Below are 22268 nucleotides of genomic sequence, written 5' to 3'. Positions count from 1 at the left end.
GCAGATGTGATTTAAATTAAGGATTATGAGATGGGAAGATTATCTGGGTGGGCCTGAAAATGCAATCACTTGTTTATCAGAGGGAGGCAGAGGGAAATTTGGTATAGACACACAGAGAAGGCAATGTGACCACAGAGGCAGAGATCAGAGTGATACGGTTGCAAGTCAAGGAACGCTGCAGCCACCAGCAGTGGGAAGAGGCGAGGAACCACTCTCCCTGACAGCCCAGGGGGGAGCACAGCCCCTGGGTGCGGGCCCAGTGCTGCTGATTTTGGACTCAGCCTCCAGAACCGTGACAGAAGAAAATATTGTTGCTTTAAGTCACTCAGTTTATAGTAATTCTGTTATAGAAGCCACAGGAAACAAATAAAGAACTAATCAAATCTCTTTGTTTAAGCCTATTTGTATCTGACATTTTGTTACTTGCAGCTGAAAGCAGCCTAGCTGATACACAATCGTCCCCCTGTCCCCTGGTCACCCTCTTACAGCTCAGAGGTGAACTCTAGAGACATGCAAAGCCCTAGTTGGGAGCCAGCCAGAGACTCTCCTGGTCTTTAGCTGGGAAAACAGGACTGTGGGGGTGGGGCAGCATCAGATGGATCACAGACTCCAAGCAAAGGCATGATAGGAGTTTATTTACAGACAAGACACAGCAACCAGGCACCGACTCGGGCTCTGGCCAGGGGAGGTGGTAGACAAGATGCCAGATATATCTAAATATATATTTAGGTCCCAGCACCACCAGCACCAGAACATTCCCCAGCCAGGTCCCTGCCAGAAGGACCAAGAGTCAGGCAGGATTGAGGGCACAGAAAGTAGAGGGCCCCAGTCCTTGCCAGATATCAGTGATCAACTGTTATGGTCCCCACGTCAGAGGAAGAAACTGCCGTTGGCCTTGAAGTGTGGACACTGAGGAGCAGGAGGACAGAGATACCCTCTGGAGGTGCCCCCATTCCTGTGCCCACCCTGTGCCCTCAATGCCAAGGCCACAGAAGTGAAGTGCCAGCAGGAGCAGCTTGGGGCATGGAGACACTACAGGCCCCTCCAGAACCATCCGGGAACCAGGCATGGAGGTGCTGTCCCAGGCCATGGCTGCCCCTCACACAGGGGCCTCCCCCAGTTTGCTGGTGGCACTCGTGACTCGCTTATTCTCCCGGAGGTTTCGGAGGCGGGCGCTGAGGCTGCTGATCTCTTCCACGTAGGCCTGGGGCACCCACCCCTTCTCACCATCTGCCAGGCGGACCCCTTCCAGCCAGCCTAGGGACACACAGGCCAAGAACAACAGCATCAAAGGGGCACCAGGGCCAGGCCTGGAAGGGAACACCTCAGCCCTGATGCAAGCTTTGTTTGCACCCTTGGGGCCAAGGTGACATCATCTCAGCATCTCTCAGCTCCAGGAAGGACCCTGTCTCGAGCTGTCTTGTAGATGAACTTCTGACCTGTTTTTCCTGACATCCTCTGTAAGGGTATTTCCCACTCTCCCCCATCACTCTCAATCCTATATCTTTACAAGCAGGAAGTTCCTCTTCTTGTCTAACCTGATTCCCACATGCTGTGGCAGATCAACACTTGCAGAGTCTTTCTGTGTGATATCTTAATCATCTAGCCACCTCCTGCCCACCTGAGCCCCATCAGGGAGACTTTCCCAGGAGGCCCCCTCACCGTCACTGGTCCAGGTCCTCACTGCCAGGATGTCAGTCTTCTCCAAGGTCAGCTCATCTGGCTGCAGTGCCTTGTATGTTCTAACACACTGAACCTGGGGGTGATCTGACAGCCCAAGGGAGGCTCAGGGAGTCCCAAGGGTAGGATGGCAGGGAAAGGAGCATGAGTAGGGCAGGGAGGGGCAGTAGGAGGAAGTAAGGGGGTGGGAAGGTGGCCATTGAGGCTTCTATTCCTCTGCTACTCCCATGCCACAGGCCCACATCCAAGCAGGCGTACCCTCTGCCCACCCTGGCCTGTCTCCTCTCCTACCCTAAATACAAGTGCGGGATGAATCCGTTCCCTCCCAGCTTCGGTTTCTGCCTCTATACCAACGGCTGTCCCCTCCCCAGCTCAAGCCAATACGTTGCTTTTGTCCTTCAGACTCCAACGTCCAACTGCCCCCAGCCACCTCACACAAAACAGTAACGGCCCTGCAGTATGCCCCTAACATCGCTGTGGTGCTCCCTTTGGCCCATCCTTCCCAACTGGGATTAAGCTGCATCACTCCCCTGTTTAAAGCCCTCCAGGGCTTCCCAATCCTCTTAGAATAAAATCCAAACTCCTCCCGAGGCCCTACAAGGCCCTTCATGGTCTGGCATCACCCCCTGCTAGCCTCATCTTCTCCCCTCCACTTTCCCTCCCTACTCGCTCACAAAGCTCCAGTCACACCAGCCTCCGTGCTGTTCCTCACTCTAAGCTCCCTCCTTCCCCAGGTTCTTCGCACTGGCTCTTCCTTCTGCCAGATACTCTTCCCCAGATTGTTTCGTGACAACCTCTCCTCATCCTTCAGGGGCCAAATGTTCATTCCCAGGGACCTCCCCTGACCACCTGGGAGCTTACCCCAGCCAGGTGGGACTCCTCGCTCAAGCCAGAGCGTCTACCCCCTTCCTGGTCCTCAGCTCTTTTCATTAGAGCAGGTGGGCTGGTAGCATCCAAAGCCCCAGACCGGGGGGCCAGACCTGGCTTGAATCCCAGTTCTGCCACTTACTGGCTGTGTGACCAATTTACTTCACCTTCTGAGCCTCAGTTTTCTCAGATATGAAAAATGTCGCCAGGCGCGGTGGCTCACGCCTGTAATCTCAGCACTTTGAGAGGCTGAGGTGGGCGGATCACGAGGTCAGGAGATCGAGACCATCCTGGCTAACATGGGGAAACCCCGTCTCTACTAAAAATACAAAAAATTAGCCGGGCTTGGTGGCGGGCGCCTGTAGTCCCAGCTGCTCGGAGGCTGAGGCAGGAGAATGGCGTGAATCTGGGAGGCGGAGCTTGCAGTGAGCCGAGATCGTGCCACTGCACTCCAGCCTGGGCGACAGAGAGAGACTCCGTCTCAAAAAAAAAAAAAAAAAAAAAAAAAAAAAGAAAAATGTCTACCTGGTAGGGTTGCCATGAGGATTAAATTAGATTTAATGAAAATACAAAGCCCCCAGCCCTGGGCCTGGCCTATGGCGGCGCTCAGTGGGCATGAGTGCCCTTTCTTTCCCTTTACTACCTAAAGCTCAGCCCTAACTCCTCTGCTCAAAAGCCTCCACTAAGGCCGGGCGCAATGGCTCACACCTGTAATCCCAGCACTTTGGGAGGCTGAGGCAGTTCAAGACCAGCCATGGTCAACATGGCAAAACTCTGCCTCTACTAAAAATATAAAAATTAGCTAGGCGCAGTGGCAGGCACCTGTAATCCCAGCTACTTGGGAGGCTGAGGCAGGAGAATTGTTCGAACTTGGGAGGAGGAGGTTGCAGTGAGCTGAGATTGTGCCATTACACTCCAGCCTGGACGACAGGGTGAGACTGTCTCAAAAAAGCATAGCCGGTGTGGTGGCAAGTGCCTGTAATCTCAGCTACTCAGGAGGCTCAGGCATAAGAATCGCTTGAACCCGGGAGGCGGAGGTTGCAATGAGCCGAGATTGCGCCACTGCACTCCAGCCTGGGGTACAGAGTAAAACTGTGTCTCCAAAAAAAAAAAGGCCTCCAATAAGCCAGGCACAATGGCTCATGCTGTAATCCCAGCACTTTGGGAGGCTGAAGGGAAAGGATTGCTTGAGTCCAGGAGTTTGAGGCCAGCCTGGGCAGCATAGCAAGAGCCTGTCTCTACAAAAAATAAAAATAAAGGTGTGGTATCCAGGTGTGGTAGTGCATACCTGTGGTCCCAACTACTCAAAAGGCTGAGGCAGGAGGATCACTTGAGCCCAGGAGGTTGAGACTGCAGTGATCCATTATCGCACCACCGAACTCCGGCCTGGGCAACAGAGCAAGACCCTGTCTCAAATAAACCTAAACAAACCTTCAATAGCTTCCTAAGGCCACTATAGGGAGGCTCTCTATGATTAGGTCGCACCCTGGCTTACCAGCCACCCCCAAAGGAGAAACCTTTATTCCAACTGAGCAGATCCCTCAGCTGCCACCACTACCCCCACCACCCCTCATACCCTGGCTCCGGCTGCTTCTTGTCCTGTTTGCAACTGATGCAAAGATGGAGGCAGACCCGGGCTCTGGTCTCAGCCCCGCTACTTACTGGCTGGGTGAACTTACACAAGTCCGTTTATCTCTGAACCTCTCTTCTAACTCGTAAAACAGGGGTGAAATGGGAAGCTATGAAGGCTTTGTGATCTCCAGGATGCTGCCTGTGGACACAAAGTCCACCTGTGCTCTGTAAGTTCTGCCCAGCCTTCAAGGTTCCTCAAAGCTACCCCTGACTGCCCCAGAAGTTGATCTCTCTCCCCATAGCCCTGTGGGCAACACAGCACCCAGGATGGGAGGGGAGGAGGGCGGGCGAGGGTCCGGCCCAGGGATGTAAGCAGCAGGGATGAGCTACCTTCCCCCTCACTGATGACCTCCTTGTCCTCCTGGGGGCTGGAGGGGCACAAGGCTGAGATCCATCGCTGCTTCTCACTTCTAAGGAAGGGGGAGGCTCAATTGTCACAACATGCAAAGTGCAGTTGCCCAGGGCAGGGTGCCGAAACCAAGGCTCGGGGAGCCAGACATGATGTCCAGGCCCAGGACCCAAGTCATGTCTGCCCCACCCCAGGCCCACCCCACAACCCTGTTCCCAAGCCTGTGCCCCACCCAGCTCTGAGCATAACAGGCCCAGAACCCCTGGATGCCAGCCCTACCCCCATCCTGCCTAATGCCACAGTCCTGAAGCCAGAGATAGCAGGGTGTGGAGGTTTCCATCCAAGAGATGCCCAGAGGCTGAGGAGGAGGTGGCAGCCCCCCAACACCACCTGTGGGGCACGCGCTCCTGCTCTGGCCTCCAGCCCTGCCCTCTGCCCCTGTGTCCTGCCCAAGCCAGGGAAGAGATGAGCACTTGGGGAGGAACAAGGCCAGGATGTCCCAGGGGTGCCCGTCATGGGGAGGAAGAGCCTCCTCTCTCCCCGTACCCAGGCCCACTCACTCCGTCCGGGCCCTCAGCAGGAACTGGTGCTTCATGTGCTGCCCGTGGAGGAGCTGGAGGAGGAACACGTGGCCAGGGATGCCCTGCAGCTTCAGGCTCAGGTCCCGCACCTGCAGCTCAGCCATCTTGGCATGGACGAAAACGGCAAACTTCCCTAGCCTGGAGGACCGAGGGAGGGGAGGTCAGCCTGGCCTGGGCCCTGGCTCCAGGCACCCAGCCTCGGGATCAGGTGGGGTCTGACCGGAAGCGGGGAGAAAGGGTTGCCTCCCTGCCAGCGTTCTCACAGGGTCCTGCTTCTCGACAGGGCGCTGCTTTCCTAGCAGCTGGCAAAGTCCCCACAAGGAACCAAGAGCTTCTTCCCTGCTGGCTTGCTGGGGGAGGCTGGAGGTGATGGAGACCAGTCCCTGAGGCCCAAACACGCTTTCAACCTTTCTCTCTCTTTTTTTTTTGTTTGTTATTTGGTGTTTTGTTTTGTTTTGTTTCGTTTTGTTTTAAGGCAGAGTCTCGCTCTGTCGCCCAGGCTGGAGTGCAGTGGCATGATCTTGGCTCACTGCAACCTCCACCTCCCAGGTTCAAGCGATTCACGACCTCTCTCTGAACCTCTCTCCCAAGCGTCTGTTCCAAAGAGCCAACTGGACAGCTCGCCTGCGGAGTGTCTCTCTTCCAGTATGTGAGCCCCATGAAGGCTGAGCCTCATCTCTTTGCCACTGTATCTCAGTGTCTAATACTGCCTGACTCACAATTTGGGATCAGTAAGTACTTGTAGGCAGGATGGGTGGAGGGGGTTCCATGGATGTCAATTCATTCAACAAAACTCGGCATCAAAATAATAAATAAATAAATAAAAGAACTCAGCTTCTCCCACTCCAAGCCAGATCCCCTTTACTGTTCTCCATTCCAGTGAAAGACACCACCAGTTTGCCCAAAAGGAAACTCAGACGTCATGCTCACCTCTTCCCTTTCCATCCCCCCTACACCCACCTGGTAGCTATGTCCTGTCTTTCCTCCTTAATGTCCCTTGAATCCACGTCTCCTGAAGCACCCTGCCACTTCTGGAGCATCTACCCTCTCCTGAGCAATGCAGGACCCTCTGCCTCTCCCCTTCCAGTTCATCCTCCAAATTGGCCAGGAGCAATATATCATCCCTCTGCCTAACTCTCCACGCTCCTGGCTGCCTCAGAAAAAATCCAGCCTCTCTACCATGACCTTCAACATCCCAACTTCCCCCTGCTGCCCTTCTCCTTTACAAATCCAGCCACATGAGGCTTCATCATTCCCCAAACACACATGCTGCTCGTCTACACTACCACGACTCTGCTGTACTCCTCCACTCAAACTACCTTTCTACCTGGAAAATCCTACTCATCTTTCAAAACCCAGCTCAAATGTCCCATCCTCTATGAAGCTTTACTGATTCTCACCCCACACCAGGAACTACCGCAGTACACCCTTCCATCAAAACCCTGATGATCTGGTTATCAGGATGGATTTTCACTGGTCTGAGAGCTCCTGTGAGCAGAGAACAAGTCTCATTCATATTTATGTCCCTAGCACTGACCTGCTACAGAACAGAGATTCAGTGACTCTTTACTAAATGAACAAACAAATCAGGAATGAATTCTTCTTATAGCATAACATGTCCATCCTTTTTTTTTTTTTTTAAGAGATGGGGTCTCACTATGTTGCCCAGGCTAGTCTTGAACTCCTGGACTCAAGTGATTCTCCTACCTTGGCCTCCCAAAGTGCTGGGATTACAGGTGTGAGCCACCATCCCACATGTCCATCCTTCATCCCATTCACCTTATCCAGGTAGTCTTCTACCTCACTCCTCACTTATAATCACAGTTAATACTGAGGGAGCATTCACTGTGAGTGAGGCACGGTGCTGCCATCAGACAGAGCTGGCATCCTCCTGGCTCCCCCACCTACTAGCTCCATGATCTGAGAGTAACAGAGAAGCCTATTTCCCAGGGAGGGATTTGGAGGATTAAAGGGAATAGTCCACATAGCATGCCTCGCACAGAGTAGGTACTGAGTAAAAGTTGGCTTCTGGCGTAGCTGTGACTCAGGGCAGAGTTGAGACTCCAGGGTTATGCTCTTAGTCTCTGCTCTAACTGGCTGAAGCTCACAGCAGCTCCAAGTCCTCGGCATATAGTCTAGACCTTGATTCTCCCTTCTGGAACACGGACTTGTCTCACATCTCTGCCTTTGCTTCAGGAGCCTCCAAGTCTCAGGGTACCCTGGCAGCACCACCTGGCACAGGCAGGGGCTCCCAGGCCCAGGGATGGACTGGTCATAAGCCCAGTGGTAGGGAGGAAGAGAGCCTGGCTCCAGTTTACCTACCCACCCCCGACTGCCCCAACTCACTCCTTCCGCCGAGAGAGCAGCAAGCAGTCATTGAAGAGGTGGAGGTAGACTGCCTTGCTGGACAGCTTCAGCTTGGCAGGGGGTGCTGCAGGCAGTGGTGCCAGCTCTACCAACTCCCCATGCCGAACCAGCCAGCGGGCCTGAGAGATCAGCGGGAAAATCTAGAGGGATGGAGAAGGATGGGTCAGGCCCAGGGGCACCAGGCAGAGAGCACAGGATAGCAGAGGGGAGGGTGTGGGCAGCGATGAACTGGCCTGAAGCCCCTAGGGCAAGGAAGAAACAAGAGCTGCCCCTTGGAGTGCCCATCCCGCTGGCGGCAGACACACACCTTGCCCTCAAAGTGGATCTTCTTGCTCAGGTGGATGAGTTCCTCTGTCCTCTTCATGGACTGCACGCTAGCATTGCACTCCTGCACCAGCTGGGGGAGCCGTGGGGAGGTCACCTGCAGCCCCTCAGCCCTGGCTCCCAGAGCCCAGCCTCAGACTCTTGCCTGGGGACCGGAGACTCTGACAGCTGGGGGCTGTTTTAGAGACACGCTGGGGGCCCAGGGGGGCCCCAGGAGCCAAGCAGCCCCTGCCCTGCCCAGCTCACCTCCTTGAGCGCGTTGAAGGCCTTGGTGGCCATGTCTTCATCTTCAGAGCCCTGTGCTGTCCGCTTCAGGATGTTCTGGAAGATGGGATCAGCACAATGAGGCAGGCCTCATACTCTCCTGAGACCCGGCCCGCCCACCCAGCCCTCACTGCAGCCTGTCCCCTCGAGGTACCTCCACCAACATCTTGAGGCGGGTGATCCTCTGGAAGGGCAGGATGAGGAAGGAGGTAAGGGGCAGACGCTGGCACACGGGAGACTCCTCCAGGCGAGCCAGGATGCCAGGGAACCTGGGGTTCTCCAGGCTGGAAAATGGGAAGGGCTCTGGAATCACAGGTAGGCCTGAACTCCTGGGATCCACAACCCTGGCCATCCACGGGGCCTTTAGGGACCTTCTCAGCACATCCTTACTGCCCCTTGGGGTTGCATCTCACCTTATCCTGGTCACAGAGACCCTTTCAGGGACCCCTTCCCTCCCAGAGTCACCTTGCATCACCCAGTCCTCAGTGCCTACACCTGCCTGAGACTCCCTCCACGCCCCCGCCCCTTTCAGAGCCCCCAGCCCTACAGCAGGCGCTGGTAGGTGCGCTCCTGGTAGGCCTGGTTGGTGACATAGGGCAGGTAGACTCTGCGGAAGGCCGGGCAGTGGTCCAACACCACGTCGCACACGCTGAAGCGCAGCACATCTGCCTCCAGCCGCTGCTCCAGGTCCTGTAGGAACCTGAGGAGTCAGAGCCAGGATGGAGACCCCAGATCTGGAAGCCGGCCAACCACAGGCTCGGTCCCCACCCTGGGCCAGGCCAGAGCACTTCTTCACCTCTCGCTGGTGCTCTTGACCTCGGGCAGTTTGGAAAACAGCCACTGCTTGTCCTGCGCCCCTAGACACTCGCTCAGCTCTGCAGAGCCTAAGAAGTGGCCCACAGCCACCGATAGGCTGTGGATGTAGGAGGCCTCGGACGTGATCAGCTCAAACTTGGCCTGAGGGAGGGCGCACACGGGGTCGAAAGGGCCGGGCCGGTTCACCTCGGAGGCCCTGGCCTCGCATCCCCGGACCCCAGGCCGCCACACCTCGCGTCCTCGCCCCTTCTCCAGCCCCACTCCTAATCTGGCGCCGGGCAGGCCCAGCGACCCACCTCCCGCCACGAGCAATTGTGAAAACCCCGCTTGCCCTAGATCCCGCCCCTCCCCTTAGCCCAGTCCCGACGCGTTCTTCCCCGAGCCCGCCTACCCCCAGGTCCCGCCCCTGATTCTGTCCCCGCCTTGTTCCGCGCCCACCAGGCTTTTGCACTCCCAATGGCTCCGCCCCTCATCCGGCCCTGTCCTATCCTAGGCTTCGTCCCGCTGGCTCCGCCCTCTGCCCGCAGCCAAGCCTGGCTCCCCTAGCCTCCCGCTCCGCGGCTTGCTGTCCTCGCTTCCAGAGGGCCTCGTGTAGTCAGGTCCTAGAGCCAAGCTTCCGCGCGGACAGTCGCGCCAGCACTCCCGTTTGTGTGTCCCCCTCCCTCTATGGCCCGGTTCCCGCTAAGTACCCGGACCGCGTACTCCCCGGCCCGCCCCGCCGGGTCCCCGCGCGCGCCCACCTCCTGCAGCTTGCAGTCCCGCAGGCTCAGCGTGGCCAGGACGCCGCTGCCGCGTACGTCGGGGATATCCTGCCACAGCGAGAAGGTGGAGCCTCGCGCCGAGCGTTGCGCCCGGAAGGAACTGCTGGGGGAGAGGTTGGCGCGCGGCGGCCCCGGCCCCTCCTCTGCGCCCTCGGCCTCGTCCCCCGGGCCCTCCTCCTCGCGCTGCTGCCGCCGCAGTTCGCGGGCGCTGGCCACGTCGCTGTATTCCTGATAGAGGACGGCTGGGGAAAGACGGGCGGGCAATACCGTGGGTTCCCTCAAGAGCCCGCGTCACTTAACCTTTGCTGCGGTTCGGATATCTGGACATAGTGAATTCATTCATTCATTCATTCATTCCATAAACAAATTGAGCACCTACTGCGTGCTAGATACCGATAGTTCCATTCTCCGTTTCTCACTTGATCCCTACCTCTCAACTCTCTAAACCCCCTTTTCCCCGTTTCCACACCGCAGCCCCTTCCTCCGTTACCTCCTCCCAGGGATCCCCTCCCACGTACAGTTAAGGAGGAATCGAGACTGGCGCCGCTCGTTGGTGCTCCTGGACCCCAAAGGCGGCTCTTCCTGCGTGTCTAGCCTAGGAAAGAGAGAGCGTCACGGCCCTTCTTCGCCTGCACCCTGTCTCGGACCCAAGCCCAAACAGGAGGTGGTACCTGGGCTCGGACCAATCGCCATGGCCCTCTCGTGAGTCACCAGGGGCTGGCCGCGACACCCGGTCCCTACACCCGGTCCCGACACCCGGTCCCGTCTCTACACTTCGAGACGATGCTTTCCCTGCAGAGGGCAAGAACTGAGGGTGGGGGATCCAGAGAGTGGGCCTGGGGCCTGGGCCCCGGCCCGGGCACCCTGACGGCCTCAGGCGGCCGGTGAGTGGGCATCCCCCACCCCCACCCGGCATCTAGCTGCCCTCAGGGCCCATGGGAGGAGCTGGTACCTTCCCGGGCTGCTCCGGTGCCTGACCCAGAGATGGGTGCCCGGGCTGCTGAATTCCGCCCCAGGCGCAGAGAAGAGTGCAGCCGGGTCATCAGCTCCGAAGCCGAGAGGCGCCTCCGCTCAGGACCCTCGAGACTCACTCGGGTGGATCCAGTCAGCTCCAGTGGCCTGGGCTCCTCTGTGCTCTGGGCCTGCTCTTGCACTACCTGGCCAGGCTCTAGGAAGACAGTGTGGGCCTCGGGGCAGCCGGGGACCTCTTCACGCTGGTACACCCGCATCTTGCGCCCTAGGGTTGGGGGGCAAGCTGTGAGAGCACAGGCTGGGGTCTCCCCCAGCCTGGCCCTGAGCACCTGGGGAGGTTCAGGCGCCATGCCCAAAGGAAGGGCCTGTGTTTCTGCTAGCGTCTGGTCCCCAGAGCCCTGGGGGTCCACGAGAGGGGTAAGGAAAGCACAGGGCCTGACTGCAGTAGGCAGAGGGACCAGGCAATGGTGACTCACTCACTGCATAACCTTGGACAAGTCACTTGCCTTCCCTGAGTCCCGCTAGTTTCCTTATCACTAATCTACCACTTGTCCTGACTTTTGGGGGAACCTTGGGACATAAAGGTTAAGGAGCTGCCCAGCCCCTCCCCCATCCCTCCCACTGTGGCACCCACACCTGCCTCCCCAAGGGTGACTCACAGGCAGACTTCTTTTCTGAGCCGTGGCTGGCCCGGCGCTGTGGCTGTGTGTGCTGGGGACTCCACGGTCCCTCCAGAGCTGGGGGCTGGGCACCAGGACAGTGTGGCCAGCTGCCAGCCCTGCTGGGCCTCATCCCCCCGCTGGTTATCTCTGTATCTGAGCTTCCTGGGGATGATGGCCATAGCAACCCTTGGAGAGGGGCAGGGGTCCCCAGGGACCAGCGGCTGCCAGGAGCCCGAAGCTCCTCGGGGGCAACAGGGAAAAGGTCCAGACAGACTGGGCTCGGGGGCTTCAGGGTGGGCAGCTCTGCAAAGGACAGACTCTCCTGCTGGCACACTGCTACAGGGCAGCGGGCAGTGCCAGGTGGCCCAGTAAGGTGGGGCTGGAGGGTAGCAGGTGGCCCACAGTCCATTCCTCTTTTGCTCTGCCACCACCTGGCCCTGCAAAAGAGAAGATATCAGATCTAGACAGAGGACAGCAGGGCTGGCCAGTAAGCTACCACCCCTGGAGGCCTGGACAAACCCCTGTGTACACTCATGTGCACACATCTCCACAAACGCACTCACATGTCTAATTATATAGAAATAGCTGATACTTGCTTGGCATTGCCTGAATGATAGACTGGGTACTTTACACATATTATTTAATCCTCACAACAACCCTGTGAGTTGATGCTCTTATTATCCCCATTTTATAGGTGAGGAAAGTGAGGCACAGAGAGGTTATTTGGTAAATAGTGGAGCCAGGATTCTAACCTGGCCATTCTAGCTTTCAAATTGGTGATTTTAACCACCTTGTACCTTCTCTAACACATACCGACCTGTCACCAGACATGCAAATACATACATCGTCACAAATCCATGTCCCAGCATATACATCCACACTACATTTTTTCCCTAGTATAGAATGACATGTGCACTTTCATAGATACAAACATTTCAAACTCAGGCTCACACAGTCACAGACACACACATTTTTACACAACCATATACATGAACAAACAATTCCTCACAAACACACTGACCCATCCGATATTTACACAGGCACCCAAGATTTCTCATCCTCCTGTTCCCTTCACACGCACACCCCAGGATGCAGACACACACCAGCCCACAGGTCCTTGCTTTGATATTTCTCCCCCCATCCCCCCGACCTTTGCCCAGAGTTGCGGCTTTCAGCGCTGAGTGGTGCTCACACCCATGCCAAGTTGGCTGGGAGGGTCATGGACTGGCAGGCGGGCCATCACCCAGATCAGGCAGGGGCCCTCCTGAAGTTCAGGGAGGTGCCCCAACCCCCCCGGTTTGGAGTGAAAGAAGGGCTGTTCCCCACCCCAGCTTCCAGCCCCTGGGTAGGCCAGGCTGGATGGGTCCTTTCTGGGTAGGAAGTTATCCCCGGGGAGCCAGCCCTTCGATCGGGGCAGACCCGATGATCTGAGAGGCTCAAGCCCCGGCAGCTCTTGCCCTGTGGCCTTCTGCCAGCCTCCCTCCTGCAGCCCCTCACCTCTCCGGGCCCAGGCCCGCTGCTGATGCTGTTTGGCTGTTCCGGCAGGGGAAGCCCTCTCTCTGCCCAGCTGGCTGGGGGAGATCCCACCCAGACAAAGAGTTTGATTCATCAAACCCTGTGGTGAGGCAAGCAGGGAGGGAGGGAGGGAGCAGGCAGCGGGCTGGGCGGGGGCCTACCCTAGCCTGGCCTCGCTGTGGGCAGGCCGGGCAGCCAGGACCCCCCAGAGGCCCCCTCAGGCCAAAGGGGCAGTGCCCAGCCTGGCAGGACCAGGAGAGCCAGGAGATGAAGACTGAGAGAGACCTAGAGAAACAGAGACCACTTAGCCAGTAACTCAGAAACCAAGACCCCAAGACATTCAAAAACAGAAAAACCACAGATGCTGAGACATTCAGGGACCCAGAGATGGAGACAGAGACACTGACAATTTCAGGCCAACCAGATCCTCAGAGACACAGATGAAGCCCGGAAAACCCAGGGAGACAGATGGACAAACATTTCATGCCCATGGGCTGCCAGTCTAGTGGGAGAGCCAAAAACGAAAACATTTACAATCCAGGTTGGCAAGAGCCAAGCCAGAGGAACCATCAGAGGAGGGTGCTGGGCTCAACTCAACCTGGGTATTCCAGGAAGACTTCCTGGAGGAGGTAATAGGTAACTGCTCCCTGGCTGAAATACCTAGTGCACTTTGAGAGAAAGCCTTGGCCTGAGCAGTGACAGTGTCAGTCACTGTTGGAGACAGGGAGGGAGAAGAGGACCCAGTGAAAGATAGCTGGGTCTGTGGCAGGCCCCAGTCTCTCTGCACAGCTTCTCAACTGCTTCCTCCCGCTCCCTTCACCCCGCTGCCTGGGAGGGTGGGAAGAAGAGGACTGGCTGCTCCAAAGGGACCGTCTCTATAGTGGCCACTCTGGCTTGTACTGTCAGCCTCTGTCCCTCTAGCCTGAAGAGTGCCCATCTGAGCAAATCTCCCTGAGACTGTCTCCTTATCTGACAAACAGGATAGTATTTTTATTACCATCAGTCTTTCTCTAGACAGAATGCGGCTCAGGCCTTCACACAGATGGGGAAGATGAAGGAGCGAGGCTGAGACACACATTACATTGTAGGAGTGTGTGGAAGGAGGCCCCTGCCCGCAGACAGGTCTCTTTCTCTGCAGGAATCAGGAGTCCTCGACACAGAAGTCCTGCTTGCTTCTGGGGGCACACATGTGCAGGCATGTACACATGCCCCCTGCCCCCTGGTATGCTGGGAGATTCTAGCACTTGGGTTCTGGAAGCCCCTGGAGGGCAGGGAGGGACCCTCTCTCCCATCATTCGCAGGGATAAGTCAAAACATTGAGGCTTTGCAGCAGGGGTACCGCCAGTTAAGACCGCAGAGGAGAAGGCTAGGTGAATGTGGGGAGGGGACATAGAAGTCTTCCCGGGGAGATGAAGCTGGAGGCGGGTCCCTAGCGGGGAAGTCAGGAGTGTGTCAGCCTCCACCTATGCTCAGGACAAGGGGTAATAAGAATGACCCATCTAGCTGGGATGCCAGCCCTGTGGCCTTCCAGGGGTTTGGCCCACCCAACCTCAATGCTGGGGAGCTAAGAGGGACAAGCTGTGTTCATATTGTGTGTAGCGCATCTCTGTTAAAAAAAAACAAAAACAAAAACCTCAGAAAGAGAACTGGCCCCAGACAGCAGAGACATTACCTTCCTGAGGCACAATCACAGGATAGAGACTCTAGTGTCTACTAGGCCAGGGCCATTCTGGAGCCCAAAGAGAATAACCCCCGCCCAAGCTTCTAGGCCCAGTGTTGACACTGACCAGCTGTGTGGCTTTAGGCAAGTCATAGCCCGTCCCTTGGCCTCAGTATTCCCATCTGTAAAGTGGCTCCTTAGAGACCGCACCACCACCCAATGCCCTCTCTGAGAAACATGTCTCATCATAAATATATCTGAGCCAAGAAGGATGGGCAGGGGCCGAGGAAAGTACCCTTGGTGGGCGCTGCTAATTGCAGAGGGCAATGGGCCCATTTAGCAAGGCTGCCAGAGAGTCCCTGGACACTACCATGGTCAGAAAAAGCGTTTCTGGCCTCCTGTACCTAGCTTTTCCCTGCCCCCTCCCGGGTGCCCCTTGCCCTGCTGCCCAGAAGAGTGGAGACCTTGCCAGGGCCTCTCTGCCCTTTAAGGAATAAAGCCAAGTGGGAAGTCATGGCTGGAAAGGGGAACCAGGCCAAGTGGTTCACAGAGCCCCAGAAGGCCATAGTGGGTCAGGGCCAGGATCAGAGACCAGGCAGGCAGCACAAAGGGCTCACTCAGCGGGGAAAACTGGCGGGAAGAGAATGGGAGTGCTGGCACCCAGGTGGGGCCCTACCTCAGCCAGGGAGCTCCGTCCTGCTGCCAGCACAGTCCAGGGCTCCGGGACACCCTGGGGGCTCTGGGGCTGCAGCCAAGTCCTCAGGGGGCGATGTCAGCATGTCAGCATGGCCCCAGAGCCGAGCAAGGCAAGCTCCTGGGTATTGTGTGGGGCAGGGAGGGGGAGGTGAAGGAGGAGGGAACCTTGCAGAGAGAGGCAGGCGGCTGTCTCAACGTGCCTGCTCCCCGCCCCCCTTCCCCAGAACCGGTTTGGCTAGTCTGGGGTACAAGAGGGGGGCTGGAACAATGGGAGTCCTATGCCCAAGTGAAGCTCTAAAGGACCCTACACCCAGGTCCTCAAGATGGGGGAGGCACTGCTTCTGCTCCTAGGAGACAGGTCACCACTCTTCTGGAGCTTCCCAAACATGGGCGTGTTCAGGGGACTTCTTGGAGCTGGGGAGCATCCTGGGAGCTTCTCAGAGAGCCTCCCAAGCCTTGGACTCCTTAGGGACCCTGAGAACCCTGATGACCTTCTCTGATCCTATTACTGCATCTATCAAATGGGAACACTCATCCCTATGGTTGGGAGACAGAAATCAATCCTGAAAGTTGGTGATGTGACATCTGGCATCATCCTGGACAGCCTCTCCTCATCTAGTACAGCCACTCCTTGCAAATGGCCCATCCTTTCCCACTGGCTGGAATGACCTGCCCCACCATCTCCAGTGGCCACCTCCACCATGAGGCCTTCCCAGACTATACCAATTGAGCCCTCAATAAACCAAATCAAATAGCCAAGTCAAACCGCCTCCAGTAAGAAGGGCATGCTGTATGCCCAGCATGCAATCTTCCCAACCCTGTGGAAGGGGAAGCTGCATTTTCCCCTAATATTACCTGCCATCTGTTTGAGCTTCCAGCAATTGCCAGGCACTTAATATTAATGTGCAGATGTGTACACATACTAATACTCATGGGGCGAACTTATTGTTCACCTACTAAGTGCCAGGCACTGTCCTGAGCACTTCACATGTATCTACTCATTTAATCTCCACCATGACCCTGTCAGGTAGATACTGTTACTGCTACCACTTAGGTGAGTACAGTTGTCCCTTGGTACCCAGAATCTGTGGGGAATTGGTTCTAGAACCCTCCCATACCAAAATCCATGGCTGCTCAAGTCCCTTATATAAAATGTCGTAGTGTTTGCTAAAACCTTTGTACATCCTCCAGTAAAATTTATTTATTTATTTATTTATTTATTTATTTTTGAGATGCAGTCTCGCTCTGTCACCCAGGCGTGGTGGTGCAAGTGGCGGGATCTCAGCTCACCGCAACCTTTGCCTCCCAGGTTCAAGCAATTCTTCTGCCTCAGCCTCCCCAGTCACTGGGATTACAGGTGCATGCCACCACATCCTACTACTTTTTTTTTTATTTCTAGTCAAGACAAGGTTTCACCATGTTGGCCAGGCTGGGTTTGAACTCCCGATCTTAAATGATCCACCCACCTCAACTTCCCGAAGTGCTGGAATTACAGACGTGAGCCACCGTATCCCGTCTATTTTATGTATTTATTGTCAAAAAAAAAAAATGTACTCAAGTGAGAGGGTCTCACTCTGTCATCCACGCTGGAGTGCAGTGGTGCAATTACAGGGCTCACTTGCAGGCTCGTCAACCTCCTGGGCTTGGGTAATTCGCCCACCTAAGCCTCCTGAGTAACTGGGACCGCTGCCGTGCACCACCACACCTGACTAATTTTTGTATTTTTTGTAGAGATGGGATCTCACCAGGTTGTCCAGCCTGGTCTCAAACTCCTAGGCTCAGGCGATCCACCAGCCTTGGCCTCCCAAATTACTGGGATTACAGACGTGAGCCACCATGCCTGGCCCTCCAGTACAGTTTAAATCAATTCTATATTACTTATAACACCTTAATACAGTGCAAATGCTATGTAAATAGTTGTTATCCTGTGATGTTTTTTATTTGCATTATTTTTGTCGTCGTTATTTTTTGTTTTTATTTTCATTTTCCATGCATGGTTGGTTGAATCCAAGGATGCAGAACCTGAGGATATGGGGGGCTAGCTGTTTAAAAGGCTTGTACAAGTTAAGTCATGAGCATTATCCCTTTGAAATCTCTCATCAGTTCTATGAAGTCCCTATTTTACAGATGACATTGAGGTTCAAGAGATTAAATAACTTGCCCAGGGTCACACAGCTAATAAGGGGCGGGACTAGTATTGAAACCCAGGTCTGGCCGGGCACGGTGGCTCACGCCTGTAATCCCAGCACTTTAGGAGGCCGAAGTGGGTGGATCCCCTGATGTCAGGAGTTCTAGACCAGCCTGGCCAACACGGTGAAACCTGTCTCAACTAAAAATACAAAAATAGTCCGGGCGCATTGGCTCACGCCTGTAATCCCAGCACTTTGGGAGGCCAAGGCCAGCGGATCACAAGGTCAGGAGTTTGAGACCAGCCTGGCCAACATGGTGAAACTCTGTCTCTACTAAAAATACAAAAATTGAGCGTGGTGGTGCACACCTGTAATCCCAGCTACTTGGAAGGTTGAGGCAGGAGAATCGCTTGAACCCGGGAGGCATGGAGGCAGAGGCTGCAGTGAGTTGAGGTCACACCACTGCACTCCGGCCTGGGTGACAGAGCAAGACTCCGTCTAAAAAAAAAAGAAAAGAAACCCAGGTCTGTCTGACCACACCACCAACCTGAGTCCTTCACCACTGCCTGGTACTGCCTCACCAGGCTTTTAGGAGGGTCTCGTGGTGAAAAGTGTGTGAAAGTCTAATAGGGGGTGTCTCGGCTAACTGAACTCTTATTGATCTTATTATTCATACACTACGGGCTTGGAATACACAGCAGAGGTTTCATGGCCCATGCCCTAGTACCCCAAAGTATTTTATTTATTTATTTATTTATTTATTTATTTATTTATTTATTTATTTTTGAGACAGGGTTTTGCTCTTGTTGCCCAGGCTGGAGTGCAATGGCGCTATCTTGGCTCACCGTAAACTCTGCCTCCCAGGTTCAAGTGATTCTCCTGCCTCAGCCTCCCGAGTAGCTGGGATTATAGGCATGCGCCACCACCCCTGGCCAGTTTTGTATTTTTAGTAGAGATGGGGTTTCTCCATGTTGGTTTAGCTGGTCTCGAACTCCTGACCTCAGATGATCCACCCACCTCGGCCTCCCAAAGTGCTGGGATTACAGGCGTGAGCCACCGCGCCCGGCCCCAAAGTATTTTCCTTAGCTGCCAACCCATGGCCATTAAGTTCAGAGTGATTAGGGTTCCCCTGCTCCCCCATGTTCACTTCGACTCCCTAGAGCATTGCCACATAGTGAGTAGACACTGCACCGTGTGGGTGGGGACCAGGTGGCCGTGGAGAGGTGGCAGGCTGGGGCAGAGACAGGTTTATTGTCGGCATTGTACAGAGGCCAGGAGGCAAGGAACACGGAAGGGTAGCAATGCAAGTCTGGAGGTCTCCAGGGAACTCCAATCCTCAGGCCTTGAGACACTGCCCAGATGCGTAACTGGAAGCCAGAGGACCCCAATAGGAGGAGCATCCTGGGGAACCTAGGGTCCCGGAAGGGCAGCCCTGCCTCACTCGCCCCTGCGTCCTGGACTTTGGGGACGGCGGACATAGAGCACAGCTTGGTCAGGTTGAGCAGGCTGGCGCTCCAGAGAACAGCCCCCAACCCCAGTTTGCGGATAAAGTAGAAAAGGCGGCGTGGCGGGGGCGGAGCTTAATGATGGGCGGGAACAGGCGGAAACTACAGGGAGTCCAGCCAGTCCCTCCAATGGGCGAGGCCAAATAATGGGGCGTGGCTAGAGAGAGCAGAACTTGAGAAGGCTGAGCTAAGGCTTGAGGGCAGGCCAAGGGGCGTGGTCATTATGGTCATTATGGTGTGGGTGGGGCCGGGGTCAGCCTGCCTTGCTGACTGAAGGCAGCGCCTCCCCGTTGTCTGCCACCGCCTGCTTGGCCAGGTAGCCCTCGCGCGTTATCTTGGTAGCCAGGGCTGGCACATCGGGCACGAGCCGGGCGTTGGGGCACTAGAAGAAGAACACTACATGCTGGGGAGAAGGGGGCCAAAAAGAGAGAATGATTGCCTTAGCGATCTTAACTCAATCTGAAGGTTTTCCGGATATTAATTAATTTAATCCTCACAACAACTCTATGAGCTGGGGGTAACTTCTACTCCACAAGTGAAGAAACAGAAGCAGAAAGGGGTTGTCATTTGCCCAAAGACACAGAGCTATGATTCGAACCCTTAACAGTAGGAACCCCGTCAGGGGCAGGGCTTGTAAAAGAGCAAAACTGGTGGGCGAGTGCTTCCTCTCCTTTCTCCTTTCTCTTGCCAAGAAATAATGTTATTATTATTTGTGATATTAATTCATTGACCACAACATGCCAGACACAGTGCAAATGCTTGACACCGAACCTTCATAACGACCCTATAAAGTAGATCCTATTATATAATATATCCCCATTTCCAGCCGGTTGGCGGCAGAGCCTGAACTTGGAACCAAGTCTGTCCAAGACAGATGGCTGAGCCTACCTCGAAGGCGATAATGAAGCCCAGATGCACGGCAGAAGCTTCTAGTAGAAGAGGGCTTGGTTCACCCCCGCGTCGCGAAAGGCCTTGTATCTGGGTTGCGGGGTCTGGAAAGGCTCTCGGATCTTGATTCCGAACCCTGCATTTCCTCCCCTCCTCCTCCCTAGAATCTGGCCCTGCCCGTTCAGCCAGTACCCTAGCCGGCTCCGCGCATCTGTCCGGGGCAGACTCAACTCACTGCACCCCAGCCAGGCCCCGCCCCACCCGTCCACAGTTTCGGCTCCTGGCTTCCCAGGCCCCGCCCCTCCCAGACAGGCCCCGCCCACCAAGACTCAGCACCCGCCCCTCCCAGGCCGGCCTCCCTCACCAAGGCTCCCCGCCGTGCTTCCTAGACAGGCCTTGCCACTCCCGCCTCAGCTTCCCGCCCACCAAGGCTCAGCGCCCCGCCTCTCCTACCTCAGCGTCACGCCCCTCACAGGAAGGCCACGCCCACCAAGGCTCAGGGCTCCGCCCCTCCCGCCGCGCCCCTCCTCCCCAGCCTGAAGGGTCTAACACCTGCAGAGTGTGTTTGCTCCGGGACAGGTAGGCAGGGAGCGCGGGTGCCGGCGTGAAATTCACAAAGCCGTGCACCTGAGTGTGGTGTTCGTACTGGTACTGGAAATGCGGCAGGAAGTCCGAGGTGAAGGCGGGACGAAAGTCTGCAGAGCCAGAGGGCCTTCAGGGCCCAACTCCCTAACTCACCCCCACTCGGATCCAGACCTACTCCTGAGGCAGGATGAACCTTTGGCCCGGAATCCTTGCCTCCTGTCCCCTATTTCCCAACCTCTGACCCGGATTTCCTTCTCCAGCCTCGCATTTCCCTATTTCTGAACCCCTTTCCCCAGTCTCTGAGCTCCATCTCCCCCGCCCCCTGCCCCTGTATTCCCTTCATCTGCCTCACTCCCATTCACGGTGACCGCAAGGTGTACCGTGACCTCCAGCAGGAGCAGTCAGATCCAGACGTCCTGCCGCGCCCAGCCATTGGTCGCTGGTACTCGCACAGGAACTTGTGGGCGTCCAGTCTGATTTCTACCCAGTTGTTGAGCAGAGCAAACAGGGGTGCCAGCAGGAATGCCCCCACAAAGATGGCGAAGAACCCGAACTGCAGCTCTGGCAGGCAGGGAGTGTCAGGCCCGGGGCCATCTCCCCTGCTCTTCCAGGCCCCCAAGAGCCCCACTCACACCCAGGGCACACGCTGCTGAGCAACTGCTCCTCCATACCTGGGTATTCATCAAACAGGCCCTGGCACTCGATGAGCTCATAGTCCTTCCTCCTCCCAGCGCTGCAGCTGCTGCCCGACCTGGGTGTCCCTCTGCCCTGCCAGCTGCCACTTCTGCCACCAAGCCTTCATCTTCCTGGGGGCAGGAGGCAGGGAAACCAGATAATGGTCATAACAGGACCTTGCGCTAGGAACTGCCACTTCTATCACCAGCACCCCTTAGAGGCAGGCACCATGATGATTTCCACTTTACTGATGAGGAAACACACCTGGAGAACTTGCCCCAGGCTCCCCAAATTGTGAGTGGTGGAGCCAGTGTTCAAATCCAATCTGTTAGACAGGAGTCCAGTACTCTCAACTCTGTGCTTCCCACGTAGCCATTCTTGGTCTCTGGAATATCACTGCCCCCTGAAAAAAAACAGTAATAGAAAGCCCTCCATTAGCAAAGCTCTTTCCTGTTGAACGCCTCATAATCCCCTCAGCTCTCTTGGAGAGTTATTATTGTCCCCATTGTATAGATGAGGAAACTGAGGCCCAGAGAGACACAAAGCCATGCAGCTCACAACAAGCAGGGCTAGGACTTGTGTCTGTATCTTCTGTCCCAGGAAAGAGGTTTTCTGCTCTGCTCTTATAAAAGCCCTCCAAATGGCCTGATGAGGCCCAGCCCTGTTCCCCATTCTCCCCCCACCACTCACAGCACAGCGAACTCTTCCATGTGGCTGAGCAGCTGTTTGCCCACCATGAGGATGATGAGCTGTTGGGTGACCTCGATGTGGCAGCCACCAGGGCCGCGCTGTTGTTGGCAGGCACAGAGCACCTTACTCAGGGCTTTGGGGCTGCATAGGGGTTACCCCACCTCCTTGCTGGTGCACAAAGTTGGCCACCTGCTCCTCCTACCCACTTTGGAGGCCCCAGAGGCAGATCCTACCCCTGCCAGACCTGAGGTTGTGAGGACTACCCACTAACCCCAAGAGCTAGCAACCCAGAGGTACATAATCACATCCTCACTCTGCATGCCGAGCAATGTGCCATACTGACCGGGGTACCCCACAAACCTAAGGGCCCCTGCATCTGTGGGTAATGTGCTCTCCCTCTCTGGAGCCAGGCTGCAGCTAAACTCCATGCTGAGGCTGACCCCATCTCCCTACTCTGCTCCTAATCCTCTGGCTGCCCCCTGAATTGAGAGATAACCCTGCTGACAGAGCTGATGGGAGGCCTTGCCTACCCTACTAGGCCCCAGGGGTCTGCTGGGACCATGGCCTAAACCTACTGCTCAACCTACGATCAGCCAATGCGGCATTTGTGGCCCAGGAAGATGGAGTCATTGTGCTGGGGAGTGGGCTCT

General features: G+C 55.9%; 1 protein-coding gene across 8 annotated transcripts; it reads right to left on the bottom strand.

Annotated features, from left to right (window-relative positions):
• Positions 1-615: 615 nt before the first annotated feature.
• Positions 616-19881, bottom strand: ARHGEF19 (Rho guanine nucleotide exchange factor 19). 8 transcript variants are annotated; one of them, XM_045379734.2, is made up of 16 exons: positions 19669-19881; positions 11273-11712; positions 10594-10878; positions 10313-10433; positions 10160-10236; positions 9621-9883; positions 8861-9021; positions 8612-8764; positions 8219-8348; positions 8047-8121; positions 7784-7873; positions 7456-7616; positions 5089-5247; positions 4510-4589; positions 1663-1785; positions 616-1257 (listed from the first exon to the last, which is right to left on the bottom strand). In XM_045379734.2, exons 2-16 carry the CDS (start codon positions 11682-11684, stop codon positions 1100-1102), a joined length of 2448 nt encoding a protein of 815 aa, XP_045235669.2. In that variant the 5' UTR covers positions 11685-11712; positions 19669-19881; the 3' UTR covers positions 616-1099. The 8 variants fall into 8 exon arrangements, 6 of the variants coding, with proteins under 6 accessions (XP_045235669.2, XP_073875250.1, XP_045235663.2 ...); XM_074019149.1 differs by having other exon boundaries at positions 1663-1767; XM_045379728.2 differs by lacking the exon at positions 19669-19881 and adding an exon at positions 15127-15277.
• Between the last annotated feature and the right edge of the window lie 2387 nt (positions 19882-22268).

This window comes from Macaca fascicularis, chromosome 1, assembly GCF_037993035.2.
Source record: "Macaca fascicularis isolate 582-1 chromosome 1, T2T-MFA8v1.1".
NCBI classification, from domain to species: domain Eukaryota; kingdom Metazoa; phylum Chordata; class Mammalia; order Primates; family Cercopithecidae; genus Macaca; species Macaca fascicularis.
The sequence above is the reverse complement of the archived record's forward strand: the minus strand, read 5'-3'. Positions and strand labels throughout refer to the sequence as shown.

Bases quoted from the DNA above. Each gene is read 5' to 3' on its own strand.
- ARHGEF19 (XM_045379734.2), bottom strand. From the start codon at position 11,684: ATGGACTGTGGGCCACCTGCTACCCTCCAGCCCCACCTTACTGGGCCA. The intron at 8,349-8,611 runs GTAGGGCTGGGG...CCCATTTTCCAG, and splicing joins CGCACCTACCAGCGCCTGCT to CCTGGAGAACCCCAGGTTCC. The intron at 8,122-8,218 runs GTACCTCGAGGG...CCCATCTTCCAG, and splicing joins GCCTCAAGATGTTGGTGGAG to AACATCCTGAAGCGGACAGC.